This window comes from Micropterus salmoides, unplaced genomic scaffold (genome assembly GCF_014851395.1).
Source record: "Micropterus salmoides isolate LMB-PRFRI ecotype aquatic unplaced genomic scaffold, ASM1485139v1 Ms_hic_scaffold_10, whole genome shotgun sequence".
NCBI classification, from domain to species: Eukaryota; Metazoa; Chordata; class Actinopteri; order Centrarchiformes; family Centrarchidae; genus Micropterus; species Micropterus salmoides.
Genome location: NW_024040041.1, coordinates 21,183,057 through 21,201,576, shown reverse-complemented (window position 1 = coordinate 21,201,576; position 18,520 = coordinate 21,183,057). Strand labels below are relative to the sequence as shown.

The window sequence follows — 18,520 nt, the reverse complement described above, 5'->3', positions numbered from 1 at the left end:
CTCTTTTGTTATACAAAAGTAATTTGAGACTATGTCTTCAGTTTTTTTGTGGCCTGTTTCTTTTGTGTATATTGCATATAACCACCACACAGTGTTTTCATACGCCATATGAATATATTGGCTATAATACGTTTCTGCACAGCCTGACATAACTGGGCATTTGGGATTTTGTTATTCATAAGGCTGGTATGAACAGGACTTGCACACAACCCCCATTGTTTTCAGCAGTGATCACGACATACTGAGAAACAGCTCACCCTCTGCTCAAGGATTCATGAAGCCCGATGATGAGTCCTCTGCAGCACCGCCAGCTTCAACAACTGCAGTCTGATTTCATATTCCACTGTATAAACCATTTAAAGAAATTGCATGGGGACATTACTATAAGGTCATAGATCATTTGCTTTTAGAATATGACTCCATTCATTTGCGTCAGTATATCTGGCTTTTGACAGTTAAAGCTGAAGGACATGTCTCATTTTCCTTGTCTGTAAAGTACTGAACAAGCAGTACCAAGTACTTTGTCAGTTAAATTCAGCAGCCAGAACACACTGAATAGCTGGCTTTTCCATCAAACCATCCTTTTCAGAAATCAAGGGCACTCTGAATGGACAGCATGTAATAGTTTCTTCCTGGAGACCTGAAGAATAGGTTGGTCTTACTGAGAGGAATGTCTGATTGCCACCCTGAGTGCAATCTCATTTCAACAAGTGTAGTTCAGCAGAAAACCATGTTGCCATGGAAAATGTAATAGAGGTACATTTTCTTTGCCCTGAAATGTATGAGGATGTGCTGATGGAAGATAAACACTCACAACCCTGTTATTAGCAGTGCCGGCAACAAAATGCTTTCTGAAATGAAAAATGTCCATAACACAAAATAAGATAGGGAGTTGTTAATTATTGGTGGGCTCCAGGAACCCTCTGTATATCCTATATCTATGTTATATGGACAACAAATTAATGCGGGGGTCATTTGGTGAAAGGCAAGGCAATTTGTATAACACCTTTTAAAACAAGAGGCGGTCAATGGCTGTACATATAGTGATGAAATACTATATAGAATTATCATTTAAAATATAAAGAGCAAAATAAAATAAATTAAAATTGAAAATGAAATTTTACAGATGAGATAAAACAAATATATACAAAGAGCATATGTATAGGCGATATATAAATGTGTGTACTTTAGATGTGAAAAGTTCTAACAAATTTGTGATCAATCAAATTATGTAGGACTAAGTGACTGTATCAACATCAAGCATTCAACATTAAGTAAAATATCTCATTATGTGCTATAGCCAATTTCAGAATAATATATATTATATTATTAGATTTTGATTATTGATGCATTAATGTGTTCACTATAATGTTGTAGCTGGTAAAGGTGGAGCTAATTTTAATTGTTGTATATACTGCTAGCTTGTACATCTTCCTTATTTTATGATAATACATTATACAGTATTTTATTTGTTAATTCTATTTTGTATTATTAATCTGAAACGGGCCGGCAAAGTATTTGAAGTTATCAAATAAATGTAGTGGAGTAAAGACATGGCTATAACGAAGCAGAAAGTGAAACTACTCAAGTAAAGTACAATTACCTCAAAATTGTACTTTGTACAGTAGCCTACTGTAGTAGATGTACTCAGTTACTTCCCACCACTGCACAAAACCACTAGAGGGCAGCAAAGAGAGACAGGAAGTTTTACAGTTAAGTTTTAGAAACAAGATGCAGGGATCAGTGATTACACACATTTGTGGTGTTATTGTTTTTGTAGCAATAGCCATTAACGTATTAAATCTCTCTCTCTCTCAAACACACAAAGTCAGATTTCCTCTCATGCATGACGTCACTGCCTTGCAGTAGTAGGCTGGTGTTATTTATCAGTCCTCTCTCCTCCCCCTCTGTTTTCCCAGGCCTCGCCTGCATGTGCCCCCGCCTCTGCACTGACCTCACCAGGCCTTTGTTCGGAAACAAAGAATGTTCAGGCGTCTGTTTTCAAGAGAAAGACATAGGGTGCAATGCCACAGAGGAAAAATGCCAGAGAAGGTGTGTGAAGTTGAGGAAGGCCGACCTGATCAATGAGAGTTGCATGGAATTTAAAGGGAGCTGCAACAAGTACTAAATGGATACTCCCACAGTCAGGAATTCACAGTCCAGACGAATGTGAAGCATTTATCAGAGTTATAAATATCCCGCCAACGTCATTTTTAAGAGTCAATTTCACTCTGCTTGTAGGACTTCTGATTCCTGTACACTTTGTCTTCTGCAAGAGCCTTTGTTGCTTCAAGGTGGAGCTGGTATTTCCTGTATATCCTGCTCAGTCAGCCACTCACAAGGCCCACTGCTCTCTTCCTACTGCTTCACCTTCAGTCAGTCATTATTCCGTCAACATCATGACCCGTCTTTGCCTGCCAACCTGTAGTTGGCTAGATATTATTTTGCACATTTGATTGATTCCATAACACAGGATAGATTTTAGGCCGTGTAAAATGCCGGAGGATGTGACTTCAGACAACAGCCCATTAGTGGTGATAAATAAGTAAAGAGCAGGGATGCACTGATGAAGCTGCTGAAAAGGAAATGGTGTGGTTGAATCCCTCTGGGACAACATGTTCGCTCAGTCTTCTAGGAAGTGTTACCAGCATTGGACTATTGGAAATTAAAGGGTCTGTGGTACTCACTCACACGTTTATACCCACTATTTGATCTGTCAGTGAAAAACTGTTATAGCCCTATATGTTTCTGTCTGTGTATATTCTGTAATATTTAGATATTGAATTACTTGCAGTGTTTTTTGCAGTGATCTGCTGAAATTCAATATAGGATCTCCGTTGATCTTTAGGATATGAGAAGATGTCTGAACAAATGCAAGCTGTGGTCCTAACAGTGTGTCGCTTACACCACGTATGGTCTGTAGTTCTTTTTTGTTTTGTGCGTGTAGGCTACATTATGGCGTGCTCCGGTCACCTGCTCCAGAAAGCGCAGATGCTTTTCCACCAGGCAGTGAAAGGGTTAACTCTGACTGTGCATGCACCGAGCAGCCCTCCCTCCTCTCCATCCATTTTTGCTGGTTGAGTGTGTGTGTATGTGTGTGTTTTATAGGGGGGCCTGGTTCATTTGCAAGCCCAGTGGATTTGCTATATGCACACACAACTAAGTTTCATAACAAAACAAGGCCGTTGCGCTATAGTTTTTTTTAAATCCCTTTTGAGCACACACGGTTTCCCGCGGATGCTGTCCTATGTGCTTTAAATATATCTTTAGTCTTTTCTCTCTCCGAAAGCTCCGGGATATGTCGACAGGCGGAGGCGTTTCTTCTTCCACCCAAAGCCTCCCCAAGTTAGGATCCCACTGACGCGCTATGACATGAAGGTAAGGGGGGAAGTGGAAGCTGTGGACCGGGTCGCTGCGATCCAGCGCGTTCCTCTTTATTTCGTCGAGGTTTTTAACTTTTTTTTTAAACTCGGGAACATAGCTGAGTCACGGTCACATACTTCACCTACTACTCGATCGTCCCGTTTGACGCAGCGTGCACGATAATGGCTCCAGTCGCCCTGGTTTGGGACATAAACATGTCAGGAGAAATAAGTTGAATCGACACTGAGCTTTCATTCAGCGGTTTAGTGTTTTTCCACACATCTGTAGGGCATAATTAAACATAGCCTACCTGGCCGAGCATATAGGCTACTTTGGGCCCGGTGTGGAAACAGTTTAGAATATGCTAAAGAGCATTGGGAAATCCAATAACAGACACTTTAGACTTTGCTGGATTTTGAACAAGGAATTGTGATTCATTGAATTATCCAAAGTGGATAACAGATCAAGGAAATAATTCAGTCAGTGTGACAACACGCCAAGGTCACAAGTTGTATGCGAAATGGTCAGTTTGAAGACGAGGTGAGGATGAGTGTTTGAAGAAATAGTGTTGTGAGTAGTGGGGCTGGTGGGGGGTGAAGCTGCCTCCCTCACCCCCCTGCTAACAGCCTCACTTGTCTAATACTAATGTGTTAGTCTAAATCAAGTGACCAGACATGTCACAAAAGTAATTTATTTTTATTATGGGTGAGAGTACAACAACAATGGAGATTGGATTAGGTATCTCGCCAGAAGGACAGTTTAATCGTCACCCTGTGATCTTCCTATTACAGCTAGCATGTCTCTCTCATTAGCTGCAAAACCTTTTCTTTACCAGCGTTCATTTACAAGAAGGACATAGTTTATAGTCATTCCTCCCAGGAATCAGGAAGCAAGAAGTGGGACTGAATGGTGAACTGGGCCTGCATTGGTCACCACTTGAGATTTATCCTGTGGTTAGCTGAGCCGCAAACATTTTGTCTCTTACTACCACTTCACGGTCTATTTTCAGGATAGGGAGCTCTCTTGCAGTATGACAAATATTGCAGGCCAACATAGTGCCATCCCTATTTATTCATAGTATGCCCAAAGCCTGCTGAGGTTTCTAAAGAATTCAAACTGAAACGTTCTTATTTCATTTTCTTTATCTCCTCTCCTCCGCTTCTTCATCAGCGGGGCTGTAAAAAGCTGATACATTCAATGTGAATTTTAAACACCCATTATAAAGTTTACAAGTTTTGTCATATTCGATATTTCAGACTCAACTGTTTTAAAGCCTATCTCTTACCTCATGCTGCTCTTTAAATATTTTGAAAACACTTCCTCATGACACAGCACTTGACTCTTAAGTGAAGGGATTGATCGCTCATGTTCAGGCATCTCAGTTCTTCGTTAAATATATGAGACAGATCTGGGGAGTGGAAGTTAACATTTATACTGACTCACTGTCCTGACTACATAAGGAGAAGCAGTCCAACGTCCAGGACAAAGTGGTGGATATTGTACTGTACAATAAAATTCTCTTGATTGTCAGGAGAAATAAAGTAAAATAAAAAGGCAATGTGGTTCTGGTCGACTACTGTATGTGCATCTTTGTTGGAGTCTTCCAGTGCTTTGAAGCCCTACTGCTGCTGTGGTGATGTAATCAGGTCAGAAAATAGCCCCCCTCCAGTTTTTGATAACATTCCAAGGTAAAACACAAGGAGATTTCTACACCGGCAGATTGGATTTTAGTCTCTGAGTCTGAAACTAATATTTGCTTTTGCAAAAGTGAAATTAGGAAATAGCTTTCTGATCATTGCTTACTTAGGAACGGCGCACTGTAATCACTTACACTGATCTCTTCAAGTCGTCCCAGGGAAAACTGAGCCCAGGTGTTGTGTTTCACATTGCTTAGAGGTGCTGAGTTGTTCCTCTCTCCTTCAGTGAAAAAAAATGGAGGATAGTTGAGCTGTGGTCCTCAGTACTGTTAGTAATAACATACAAAAGGTGTAACAATACTGAAGATGTGGTTGTCTCCACTAATATTTGACATAAGAATATTAATGACCTGTACTTTCTGTACATCTAATTTCATTATTCCCAGCAGAAACACACTTGTGGACGTCACTGAAGTTGCCAATAGGAGGACGACTCCATTGAATTTTCCCACTGAACTGATCTCTAACGAGCCACCTTGCTAAGGCAACACAGGCCTGCTGTTAGACTATCTCTTGACACCTGTGAAACACTACTGCAATCATGCAGACCTCATCGCTCCGCCGGCAAATGAAAAACATGGTCAACAACTACACGGAGGCCGAGATCAAGGTCCGAGAGGCCACCTCCAATGATCCCTGGGGTCCTCCCAGCTCGCTCATGTCTGAAATTGCAGACCTGACCTTCAATGTACTTGCTTTCACTGAGGTCATGGGTATGATCTGGAAGCGGCTCAACGATCACGGTAAAAACTGGCGGCATGTTTATAAGGCACTGACCCTGCTGGACTACCTGATCAAAACAGGCTCTGAGCGTGTGGCCAATGAGTGCCGGGAGAACATATACACCATCCAGACGCTGAGAGACTTCCAGTACATAGATCGAGATGGACGTGACCAAGGTGTCAATGTCCGGGAGAAGGCCAAGCACCTGGTGGCTCTGCTGAGGAACGAGGAAAAACTGAAGAAGGAGAGGAGTCAGGCACTAAAAACTAAGACGCGCATGACGGGGGTCACCAGCAGCTTAGGCTCTGGATCCCTGCCTCCTCCATACCCGGGACGTCGCACTAGCCAGCCCAGCTCGGCCAGGGTCCACGGAGATGAGTTTGGCACGTGCAGAGGCTCCCCATCCTCCTTTCACTGTAAGTAGCAGGGACATCTGACATATAACTTTATACTCACAAGTACTTCCGTTCTTCAAAATACAGTGATCGGCATGATACTTAAATATTTCCGTAGTCATGTGACCTGTCATGTCATTTGTCAGGAATGCACATGTGACCTGTCATGCATTTATGTGGTGTTTATCTGATAAATTCAAACATGAACTTATGGATGATGAAAGGAACAAAATGACAACATTCCTAGTTGATCCATCAACTATTATTCCATTTGGTGACTGGAAAGTGCAAAAACAGGCAATTTACGGAGACGCGGTCAGTTTTACAGCATATTTCTACTCTGCCCAGTTGTTGAGATTTGCACATCAGTCAGGTCTCACCTGTGATTTCTGAGTGAGATAGATGCTATTTTAATAACAGTCACACATTGCAACATTTAAGCCTTGGTAAGTATTAATGAATTGTTTTTTTTTGTTGTTGTTGTCCTGATGTTTTAATAGAACGTGTTTCATTTTTGCTCTCTATTGATGGTTGGACATCTGCATTCCTTTCATTCTCCTCTTTACAGTCATGTCAGCTAAACTGGATTTACAAAAGAGAAGAGGCCCTGTTTGTGCTTGTCTCGATCTAATGTGAAACCACAGCTGGATACCGCGTTTACGCTACAGCAGAGCTCTGAGGTTGGGTGGCTAGATAATATAAAACCTCAGTGATTCCCCTGTGAATGTGTAGAGGCTAGGACATCTGATGTCACTGACTTATCAAATACAATTAAGTAAACAGCTCAAAGTTGAAAACATATTGTGGGAAAGCAGGAAGTAGCTGTATGTAGCATATGTAAATGTGGTATGGCTGGTGTGTACCATATACAATTTGTGTGGTCTGTTTGGTGTATGGTTTTTATTAACCAGTGTTAGTCAGTAGCAGAGCTGTGGCTTTATACTGTGGCTAGTTACTCAGTTATTCTTTGATGAATGAGGCCTGGTTCTTGGTGAGACAAGCACACAGATGGCATCTGACTGTTGATTTACCACTAATTCCTCAAAGTTCCTTTTTCTCCGATACATATTCCACTCAATACGTGTGTTTTGCATACTTTCCTGGGCCAGAGTGTGTGCCAATGGAAACATGTAGCAGAAACAGTTACCACCTCATAACTCTGGGTCTTTGGTTTAGTGATGCTACAATAGGAGCATGGTTTGCAATACAATGAAAAAACACAGCAAACACACAGCAAACACAACAAAATGCTTAGTTTATCAGACAGAGGCTGGCTTTCATGCTGGATAACTATAACAATCTATACTCTTTATAGCAAGTAATTAAAATAAACTGGTCTTTATCCGGCTTCCAAAAAGACCCATAATGACAGAAAACTTTTTTAAAAGGTTTTAAAATTCTTGAAACAATTGGCCTCTGGGTGATTTTAAAGATAAAAAGGGAGGATAGTGGTGGTCTCTTTGAGATTCCAGGACATTGGTGCATGGCTGGAGTGTTGGACGAATTGCTGATGGATGCCGTGGGTGGAGGTCAGGAGGTTGGCAGTAGCTAATTGCCATAAAGCATTCCAGCTCAGGCAGGGGATATTAAGGGGAAGCACAGCGGAAATTATTGGTTTCTGAGACATGACTTTGCCAAAGTGTGGCCTGCTGCCCTCTTTTAGCCCTTGACCCACAGCCTGACACCCAGACCGGTCTACTGCCAGCACCCCCAAACCTGGACCTGAGTCCTGGAACCCACCCAGACGATTTGTGGTAATAAGGTGGGCCCCTCTCCAACCCATCCATTCCTCTCCCCCTCCGCCACCCTAACTCTCCACACAGGCGCACCATTGTTCTCAGCAAAGGCACAGTTAGGCAGTCGGTGGCAAGCAATGCCAGCAAAGGCCTTAAACAACGGGCCACGGAAAAAAATTTACATGCAAAAACAGTGCCAGCTCTTTTCTGACCTTAAAAAACAGCCTAAAGTGTTGCTTTCTTTGTTTTCTATTTTCTTCTCCTTCTATTTCCATCTGTTAATGTTTCTGCCTACACCCCTCTGCTCCCTGTTCCCCGCTACACACCCAATCTCCTCTGCTCTTACTCTTTCCCTATAGCCCCGTCTTCCTCTCCTCGAGTTGCTCCAGACTTGGAGCAAGCTCGGCCCACAACAAGCGGAGAAGAGGAGCTGCAGCTGCAGCTGGCCCTGGCTATGAGCCGAGAAGAAAGTGAAAAGGTACCTCTGACAAACACACACTGAGCAAAACCTCTTATCCTTATAGCACATGCGCCTGACAGAAAGAGGCTTCTTATCCACCCTGCTGCTGGCATGTTATGTTGTAACACTGTAGTAAAACATTAAACGGCTCCCACACACATCCTTGGATAGTATCCGTCATGGTGGTGAAGTCACTCGTACTGCCTGGCTCTACTAGGTCACCATTTCGTAGAACCTTTAACCGAAAGTGATATTATCAACTCTGTCTCTGATGTGGTCAATAATGGTGCAATTGTGTCAAAGAAGAGCTTTCTCCTTGAAGAGCGAGGAAGCTGTGAGTGAAAGAGTGAGAAGCCAGACAGGATGTGTGCATTGATCGACTGCTAAGCATTCACAGCCCGCCCTAGTCTCCATGGCAGGGCAGCCGTCACCCTCTGTGACTTCTGCTCGGCTATTAAGGGAATATAAGTTCACAGCAGTTTCCACTTCCAACCAATCAGCTGCAATTTTAAGGATCAAACTGAGATCCATAATCTCTGTGATATTCCTCTCTCCTAAATGGTCTTAAATCATTATATTTCTTTAAGAATCACTTGAGAAAAATCAAGCGTGCTTTTACCTTTCCCTTTGATTAGTCTAATCCTTCCTGCTTGGCCTTAGCCACCTCCTACAGTGGATATCGATGAACAGACCCAGCTCCAGATCGCTATGACTCTCAGCAAGGAGGAGGCCCATAAGGTACAAATGTGCTGGGACCAGGGTTGAACTTTCCTTTGCACCCTTTGCCCCATAGCACACTGCTCTGTACACTGAAACCAATCTTACGGCCTAGTGTGGGCCCTTCTTATGACTAACCAAGTGAGGCTTCATCCTTCTGTTCCATTAACCATTAGATCGCTCCTCTTAGTCTGTTAGCATGAGATACTTATGTCAAACACTCTGACCTCTTCTAGTGTGGTGTTGCCAAAGGGTTTGACCCCTTTACTCTTCTTGGGACACCTGTAAAATTGCATGCAATACTGTACTGTGAGGATGGTCCAAACATTATTTCCACTTTTGATGGCCAAATACTGATTCCCTCTCTCGTTAACACCCTCACAGCCAGTCCAACGTGCACCTCCCGCAGTGGATATGGATGAGGAAACCCAGCTCCAGTTAGCCCTGAGCCTGAGCAAGGAGGAGCACCAGCAGGTAGGGTTCCTCTGGTTCATGCGGGTAGACACACAACAAGGCCACATAAGGGTTATACTTGGGATTTAAATATTGTACTTCCCTCCTACTTTAACCTCTTTGATATTTTATTGTAGTAGGGAATCGTCCTCTATGTATTTAATAATTTATAATCAGCTACTATAAAAAGGGTAAACTCATTTCCACACCCTCTGCTTCCTTTGCGTTGCCTTTTATGTTGTATTCCTATCATTCTGTTGTATTATCTCTGGCAGCCTTTTTACTCCACCACTCTCTTCCTGTCTCACTCTGTCCCTTTGTCTTTTTCTCTCTCACTGTGCCACTATACTGTAGCACAATAGAGCTGCTCTGTTAGAGATCACAGTGATGCTTTGCTCTCTGCACTCTCACTTTGACCAGAGAACTTTCTGGTCCGTGCCCATTGCACACGTCTGTCTCCGGCTCATATGTTGGCGAGGGAAAAAAAAATACAATCTGTCTTTTGTGCTTGTGTGCAGTTGCTGAGTCATAAATATAGTATGATGCGACAATATGTGAATTTTGCCGGAAGCTGTAATGCCCAAAGTCGTCCATGTGTCTATATCTGTTGACAGGAACAACTCAGTCGCCAAGGGGACGAGTCAATGCTCCAGAAAGCTCTGGAGGAGAGCAAACTTGAGATGGATTCTAAAGGCGGGGTATGAAATATTGGGGTATGGAATATCTCAATGGGGGGGTGAAATATAACCACACGTTGTGGTTAACATTGTTTTTTCTCATCCTGTGAGAACATCAATCAACTATAAAACTGGAAATTTAAAACTAGAGAAAGATCAGTAAGTGTCAAAGCAATATACTGGACTGACATAAATCTTTTCTTGTTCATGTGGTCAGACCGCCTTCATGGACCTGGTAGATGTTTTTGCAGTGCCCTCAGATCCGCCTCCGGGCAACCAACAATGGAATAATGCCCCACACCAGGCAGCTGCTCGTCCGGGGGTCGCAGAGCACTGGGACACCCTGGGTGAGCCTTGAGTTGGCATTTATAGTCATAAAATGCTGGATATACCGTACTGTGTAGTTTTTATAATAAACCACGGGTTTACAGTACTAATTATTCTGCTCACATGCTGCGATAAACCCATAGTCATAGAACAGAAGCCTCTCTCTCTAATGAACCTCTCTGTTTCTAAAGAAGGCAGCACCAACACCTCGAGAGCGGATCCTCCCTGGATGGCACCGCCACCTTCCATCAGCCCTCCCCCACCGTGGGAGCCCCCACTCGAACACTGGGATGACTCGGGGCAGCACAGTGTCTCCAACCTCAACGCCACAGGCCGCGTGTGGGCCTTCCCTGCTGACACAGGTGAGTCTGTATGCGTGTACATACACACACATACAGCTTTGACAAAGATAAATGTATCACATTAATTGAATTAAATTGCATTTTGGTGTGTTTATAGCCTCCCCAGGAGCTGATCCTTTTTCAGCCCCATCAGAAAGAGCAGCACTCAAGAGAGCTGTCAAGAAACCGTCTTCCCGAACTGGAAGCCCCTCAGGTAAACATTTGTTTTTATTATTCTCTCTGTGGTTTAGTGCATACTTCACACCTGCAATGTCAGAACTCACTCTTTTTCTGCTGTTAGATGGAGATCTGTTTGATGAGGCCATGGATGGAGGTCAGATGAATGTAAATGGGCGAGGGGGGGGCAGCCCTGAGCTATTTGACCTGTATCGTCTTGGAGAAAGCCTGACTGCCCCCAGCCCTCGAACATGCCGGACACCTGAGGCCTTCCTGGACCCCACAGCGGCTTCCTTGGTAAACCTGGACACTTTGATCCCAGCAAATCCTCCACCCAAGACAAAGAACCCCTTTCTATCAGGTATTTATTGTTTGTTAGCTGTAGAAAATTCATTTTCATTGTTTTGTTTTGTTTAGAAGTGTGCTGCTGAAAAGCAACGTTTTTAATGCAAGACTCGCCATATTCACATTACCCTTTTCCTGTCCCCCAAACATTTGTTTGTCTTGTGGATTTCCTTTACTGACAAAATAGCTTGTTGAATGAATGAATTTAATTTTGGCAGCCAGCCTTTAAATCTCAGCTGTTTTAGCATTCTTAAAAGTACCAGTGGGGAAGAGTTTTCAGAACAGTCACTACAACTGCAGTGCCCTGAGCAATTCACTGACAAAAATCAGACTGAAGGTTCACAATGATTGATTTATCCTGTCCTAAATCCAGTCTCAGAAATTATCAATTTAATTGAAATAACTTGTTCTTTCTTTCTGTCTAGGCCTGAGTGCTCCTTCACCCACCAATCCATTCCAAGCTGAGCAGCCCAAACTAACTTTGAATCAAATGGGCTCCACCTCTTTGGCTCCCCACGCTACCACTCTTCCATACAGTGCCTCCTTGCCCCTGCCTATGAGCCACCAGCCTGCCAGCCTCCCTTCATCACTTACTCACCCCACCCAGCCGGGTCTGGGCCTGCCAGGGAACCTCCCTGAGCCATTGTTGCCCTTTTCTTCAACCAGCACAGATGGGTCACAAGCTGCAGAGAGCAGTCAGAACCCTTTCTTATGAGGACCAACTAAATTGGAGAATAAGGGGAATGCCATTAGGTTATGCTCTTGAAATATAACTGGCATAAACCGCAGGCCCAAGGACAAGGAAGAAAACCCTATTCTTAGCTGTTTTTATATTGTGGTATAATACAGTAATCCTTAGATTGATGCAAGCTGGTTCTGCTTTTCACTGCAATAGTCTGTCCTGCTGTTCTTGTCAGTAATGCAGAAACAGGGCACAAAACAGATAACACCTTTATAACAGAGACTATTACAGTAGTGTCATGTAAAACTTCTTTCAACCATAGCCTATTGCGAATAGACTTCAGATGCAAATGTACACAGAAGCACAGTTTGATAATATTTTGTTGTTACTTCACTTAGCCATAACAAGGCAAATGTATTACAAGCTTTTCAAGTAGTCAATAAGTCTTCTGCACTCTCAACTGTTTGTGTGATTGGCTTAGCTGGCCACTGCTGCTGTCATATACTGCTTCAGAGAAAAACTGATTTCCGATAAGAGGCTACAGTTGGGGACATGTCCAGTTCTTGAAATGTTGCTGCATCATGCAACATGGATAACTTAGTGAGGTTTCTGTTGGACCAGAACTGAAGAGAAGCATTGGTGTATACGTGATTTCAAAATAGTCAAATTAATTGCTGGGGTTAACTGAATGAAGTTAAAGTTGGGGAGGACTGTAAGTGCGTCTGAATTTATTATACACAAGGCGACATTAGAAAATGTATGAATCCTGAGTTTTATTCATTGCTTGTGAACCACAGACTCATCAAATATAAGGGTATAATTACAATGCTGCTTCATTCTTCAGTTGGTTGTATTGTTTTGTATTTTTCTCATTTCCTCTGATATCAACACATTTAAAATGAAACCATCACAACTCAAGCACAGCTACAATATTTGTTGTGCCTTTTATGCTCCCTGCTGTTAATGACTATTACTACTATTACATATTACTATTATGCTGCAGATACTTCAATTACTCTGACAAGCCAAGCTCTTATAACATGTGTTTCTCACACTTAACTAGTAATTAAAACTATGCAAGAGCTTATTTTATATCAGTATAAAACTAGTCATTACATTGTAGCATGAGGTTTCCCCCAATTTAGGAGAACTTGCAAGTCCTGTGATCACACTACGATCAGTCATGAATCACTGTTTATCTGTCTGGAATTTAATTAGTAAAAGTGATTATAAATAACTATTAACTGCAGGTAAGACCTACAGTTGATTTACCAAATGGCCAACCATACAATCGTTCCATCCTGCTATGATTTAATTTCTACATCTCTTCCCACTTTCACCCTTGTGAACAGTCACCATATTTATATGGTACCAAAGATACAACATTAACAGTTTTTCTTGTCATATGTCTTGCCACTTTTTCAGTGAGTCCAAAACTTAACAAATAATTAAATCCTCTTAAAAATGGGGGTTTTGCACACCAAGGATACTGACACCTCTTGCTAAAATGCTTGAAGCCATCATTCAAAGTCCTGTGAGAGTAGCATCACTTCATAAGGAGCAAACGTGTGATAGTTCACTTGATTATGATAGACTCCAGCCAGCTCAGCACCTCCTGAAGACCCTGTCCGGAGCGGGCACTGAGTTCCAGTGTTGTGATTGGCTGAGTAGCAGATGCAATAATGTCATCCATCCTGAACAGTGATTTTATCTCGATAAGACTCATAGTGCAAGGCAAGTCCCTGGGAAACAGTGGAAAGAAAAAAAAAAGAATATATGCAATCCAATTAACGACTTTCACAGAGAGAGTATTATGATATTAAAAAAAAACATTGTGTTAAACCTGCTAACACTGACATCTTGCAGATATGGACAGTGAAAAAAGGGATTTGGTGTTTACACTTAAAATGTCACCTTTTGTTGAAGAGAATAAGCACAGAGGCACTGCGCAGAGGCTCAGCAGACAGTACTGACAGCAGCTGGATACAAGAAGAGGATATCTGAACAATGTTGGCTGAGTCCACCATGAACTATGAAAAAAAAAACATCCAGTCAGTTTATTTACCTCAACTCAAAGGTTGCAAATAGTTGCAGTATGTATACAAAGTACATACAATAACAGAAGAGCAGTCTTTGAAGTAACTCGGCCATATAGGGCCCATGCAGCCTCCCAGCTCTCTTAATGTCACCTTCTTCTTCTTCTTCAGTGTCAGGTCTGTAAGGTTGGTTCCTACCTGTGGAGGTTTAAAGAGATTGGGAGGCATTACAGGGATGGGCTGTCCCTGCAAACTTTATAAAACTACCTTTCATTATTGCTTACTGTAGGCAAAGTTGAAGGTGGTGACTCCAGTTCACCTAACCCCTGCAAACTGAGCTGTAAGCAAAATCTGTCAAGATAAATCTCCACAGGATATTGTGACTATATGCATGTCCACAAATATGGTGCAAAATTAAATTAAGGTACCGACCAGTATCGGTATGGAGGCCATACCTTTACAGTGCATTAGCTCACCACGCTAAATAAGCTATGTTGGTTAAGATAACGTTACACAACACTTTACATTTACAGTACTGTATACTTCTAGTTTAAAACACGTAGCTGCGCAAAAAGGATATTTTGTAGACGTTTCAGCAACAACGTTTTTCCGACGCCAGTCGCCCCTAGAAGCAGACAAATGTCATTTCTGCTCATTTCGGTTTTCCAGCAGAAGCATAGCGAAGCCAGAATGTAGCATGTAGCCAATGTAGTTATTTGGCACCATGGCGACGCTCACATGACCGTAATACGGTGCTGTGATTGGACGAAGTCTAAATCAATCATTTTAGTCTTGTTTCTGATTGGTTACTATTTTACCCATATCAAAACAACGGAAACAAAACAACGTCGCCATCTCCGAGATCTCTTTGGTGCACACTGCGGAAACAGTCAGAAACGCCCCCTAAACTTCAGCCAGCAGCTGAACTGCGTCTTTGGTGTTAGTACCACTGTAACGTTAATTCTAATAGAATTGGTTTTGGGAAATAACTATGGAGGCCAAGTTAAAGAAAGAGTTGGGGACAGCCATGCTGAGGCCAACCGGTCACTCAGGAGGTGGATGTATCAGCGAGGGCCAGAGTTATGATACTGACACTGGGAGAGTGTTTGTGAAGATAAATCACAAGAGCCAGGTATTCTGTCGTCATTGTTTTATCCTTTAATTCACTATAGTGACATGTTGGTGTCTGGCTTACCATCTGAGGTATTAGTCAAAAGCACATCAGTGTGGATTTGATCCAAAAGCTAACTTAGCTAACTTACACCCTGCCAGATACTGCCACTGAACTTTGAACATTGCCAAATGGAGAACAGTGTAATTGTTTATTTCGTGTAAATGCACTGCTCATCGGCTCACTATTTATTGTCTTTGTATTTATTCAGGCCAAATTGATGTTTGATGGGGAGCATGCCAGTTTGGAAGCCATTTTTAAGACAGAAACGGTTAAAGTCCCCAAGCCTGTGAAGGTCATTGAGCTTGACAGAGGAGGATGTGTTTTTGTGATGGAACATCTGGACATGAGAGGTCTTAGCAAGTAAGAGCCCAGTCATACAAACAGTTTAGTTTGTACAGTATCACTACCGCTTTATGCAGTTATAGTAAGGGCAATGTGAAAAGATAATAGTGAAAATAGAGTTTATATAGTTTCTTTGTTCAATGAAATACTTTATTTCCAAATCCAAAATGTAGGTACTCAAAGTGCCTAGGAGAGCAGCTGGCAGCTCTGCATCTACACAACAAGAGACAGTTGGACAAATTAAATAAAGAGCAGCAGACAGTGGGTAATTCACCTCATTTAAGTATATCACACAGCATTTCATCCTTTTGCAACACTATACTGAATAGGAGTTTGAAGTGTCAGTGAATTAAAGATTTACTATGTAAGCTATATTACATTTCACAGGAAAAGGAGCTGGGCAGTCAGAGGTGGCTGGTGTTCAAAAATTTGGCTTCAGTGTAACTACATGCTGTGGATACATTCCACAGGTAAAAAAAAATTATTTTATCTGTATACTAGGCAAAACTGGACTGTATTGTAGTCTCTAAAATATAGTAGGTATGTCTTTGATATGTTAGAGTCTTCCTTAGTAATATCACATAGCTTTCATGTTTTCCCTTACCTCCCCAGCAAAATGAGTGGCAGGATGACTGGGTGAAATTTTACTCGCAGCAGAGGCTGCAGCATCAGCTTAACTTGGTGGAGAAATCGTATGGGGACAGGGAAGCCAGAGAAGCATGGGCCGAGCTACAGGTGCACCCTCCATTTGATCCCATCAGAAACAAAAAATGACATCCTTATGATTATATCATTCATCTGACAGTGGAACTTACATATAGTGTCTGTTATTTACAGCTGAAGATCCCACAGTTTTTCAAAGATTTGGAGATTTCCCCTGCTCTCCTCCATGGGGACTTATGGGGAGGAAATGTGTCAGAGTGTGAAGAAGGCCCAGTCATCTTTGACCCAGCTTCCTTCTATGGCCATTCAGAGTTTGAGCTGGGCATTGCAGGAATGTTCGGAGGCTTCAACAGCTCTTTTTACTCTGCTTACCATGAAAAAATTCCTCAAGCACCAGGCTTTGCAAAGAGAAACCAGCTTTACCAACTCTTCCACTATCTGAATCACTGGAACCACTTTGGTGGTGGCTACAGGGGCTCTTCAATAAGGATTATGAAGAACCTTCTGAAATAATTGCACTCAAATTCACTTGTAGAAAGCTCCACAGTCTTAAACTCAAGTCAAGTATTATGTATAAATTGACAGATGCTAATTTAACCAAAAATAGTGTGCTGAGTTATTGAAGACTAAACATGACATTCTAACATCGTACTGTGTGTTTCATTTTGTAGAAAATACAGAACCAACATAACAAAATAATTCAGTCATGCCTGCTCCACCTATACCAACCTGCTTCCAAAAGGTGAAAAACAGAATCCATATATTTCAGGTATTATCTTAAATTGTGTGTTTGAACAAGGATATATATACTTTGTTAGTGCTTTTACATTCTGTATTTTCTCCAGACTCACGTGTAGCAAACATAAACCTTAACATGAAATACTGTTTAAAAAAAACTTAGCTCTGATCCAGGTTTAAACTTCTTGGTCTTTATTTGAACATTTTCTGCAAGTGGAAGAGCAAGCAACACGTTTTTGGTATTCTTCATCAAGCTTGCTTGTCAGTTAGAAGAATACAAAGAAGTTTTAAGTTGGTCTGAAGCTTGGTGCAAGTTTTTCTGTGCTGCAAACCCTTTCTTAATTTTTGATTCTTTTTCATTGCCTGCATTCATCCAACACTCAACTGAATTATACTACTGTGCAAAGGACGTCTGATTTTCCCAGTGAATGCAATGCTGTATACTTATATAAACCATAATATCCTAAGTGTTGATGTTGTGCAGACTGACACTTCATACACCTACAAACTGTTGCTCCATTGTAATATATCCTTGAAATATTTGCAGTCTTAACCAACAATAAATCCTGGGATGATGCAATGTGTTTGTCCTGACCTGCTGTCTTTATTATATGTTTGGTATCAACAGTAGTGAATCAGACTGCAAGACCTACATCATCATAAAGAACTCACCAAAACTGGCCACCTAGTGCTCATGTAACTTCGTAACACAGTCTACATAAAATGTAGTCATCTTACATTATTTTTAATTGCTCCTTTGCTTATGTGTGTGATTATGTTTATACTACATTAAGAGGTAATATTGATTTAATCGGACTTAAATAACATAATAAAAAATTATAATATTGATTCATTCATAAATAATGATGTGGTTACTTACTGTGTCCATTGCAGTAATTCTTTATAGTTCATATTTTGCTAAGCACATTCTCAGAAACATAAGGCTGCGTTACGTATGAACCTCCTCGGCTACAGTACCGGGGCGGGGCGCGAACACAACAGCTACGTAGATAGAAGGAGCATCATATCAGTGATGCTGTGAGCATTAGTGTTACGGTTTTCTTTATTGATATTAATTTCACTTCCCTTGCAGAAAATTTCCACTTTAATGCTATACGTTTTATACATTTCGTCGTTCATTTTCACCCACACCCCGGTGGTTTTCGCTAGGAATAACGTTACATGCTAACAATAGCTAGCTAACTGGCACATAACTTAGAACAACAAACGCTAAAGTTAGACTCTGCGACAAAGAGACTCGTTGTGGGTAAAACTCCGGCACAAATGGCCTTATCGGAGACAGAGAATGGGGGTTGCGGTGGTGAAGGAGGAGAGTCGGACGCTATTGTAACAACGTTCGTGTTGGGGGGCTTCAGTGAGAGTGGTGAGACCAGAGCTCTCATCTCCAGCCTGCCTGAGGTCCACGGGGACATGGTGACAAGCGAGGCCACCACGCAGAAGTTCTTGGGTGAGA

General features: G+C 41.9%; 4 protein-coding genes across 9 annotated transcripts in view; 3 read left to right on the top strand and 1 right to left on the bottom strand.

The window, feature by feature from the left end:
• Window positions 1-2,385: 2,385 nt before the first annotated feature.
• Window positions 2,386-12,924, top strand: epn3a (epsin 3a). Of its 6 annotated transcripts, none has more exons than XM_038702273.1 (11): window positions 2,386-2,672; window positions 5,450-6,199; window positions 8,274-8,392; window positions 9,035-9,112; window positions 9,476-9,565; window positions 10,159-10,242; window positions 10,439-10,568; window positions 10,740-10,910; window positions 11,008-11,103; window positions 11,191-11,427; window positions 11,837-12,924. In XM_038702273.1, exons 2-11 carry the CDS (start codon window positions 5,602-5,604, stop codon window positions 12,124-12,126), a joined length of 1,893 nt encoding a protein of 630 aa, XP_038558201.1. In that variant the 5' UTR covers window positions 2,386-2,672; window positions 5,450-5,601; the 3' UTR covers window positions 12,127-12,924. The 6 variants fall into 6 exon arrangements, with proteins under 6 accessions (XP_038558201.1, XP_038558215.1, XP_038558220.1 ...); XM_038702287.1 differs by lacking the exon at window positions 2,386-2,672 and adding an exon at window positions 2,791-3,378 and having other exon boundaries at window positions 5,447-6,199; window positions 10,743-10,910; XM_038702268.1 differs by lacking the exon at window positions 2,386-2,672 and adding an exon at window positions 2,797-3,378.
• arl16 (ADP-ribosylation factor-like 16) lies at window positions 12,850-14,857 on the bottom strand. Its single transcript, XM_038702307.1, has 5 exons — window positions 14,710-14,857; window positions 14,414-14,469; window positions 14,208-14,327; window positions 14,008-14,123; window positions 12,850-13,835 (listed from the first exon to the last, which is right to left on the bottom strand). Exons 1-5 carry the CDS (start codon window positions 14,783-14,785, stop codon window positions 13,670-13,672), a joined length of 534 nt encoding a protein of 177 aa, XP_038558235.1. The 5' UTR covers window positions 14,786-14,857; the 3' UTR covers window positions 12,850-13,669.
• A 111-nt stretch (window positions 14,858-14,968) lies between these two features.
• LOC119890867 (fructosamine 3 kinase related protein) lies at window positions 14,969-17,626 on the top strand. Its single transcript, XM_038702306.1, has 6 exons — window positions 14,969-15,261; window positions 15,512-15,663; window positions 15,819-15,910; window positions 16,033-16,115; window positions 16,258-16,380; window positions 16,483-17,626. The coding sequence occupies exons 1-6, from the start codon at window positions 15,121-15,123 to the stop codon at window positions 16,819-16,821; spliced, it is 930 nt and encodes a 309-aa protein (XP_038558234.1). The 5' UTR covers window positions 14,969-15,120; the 3' UTR covers window positions 16,822-17,626.
• Window positions 17,627-18,028: 402 nt separating this feature from the next.
• The window catches only part of tbcd (tubulin folding cofactor D), a 29,944-nt gene continuing 29,452 nt past the window's right edge, over window positions 18,029-18,520 (top strand). The window contains exon 1 of the mRNA XM_038702248.1: window positions 18,029-18,514. Coding sequence (XP_038558176.1) covers window positions 18,331-18,514 — 184 coding nt within the window. The 5' untranslated portion in view covers window positions 18,029-18,330. The remainder of the gene's footprint in view (window positions 18,515-18,520) is intronic.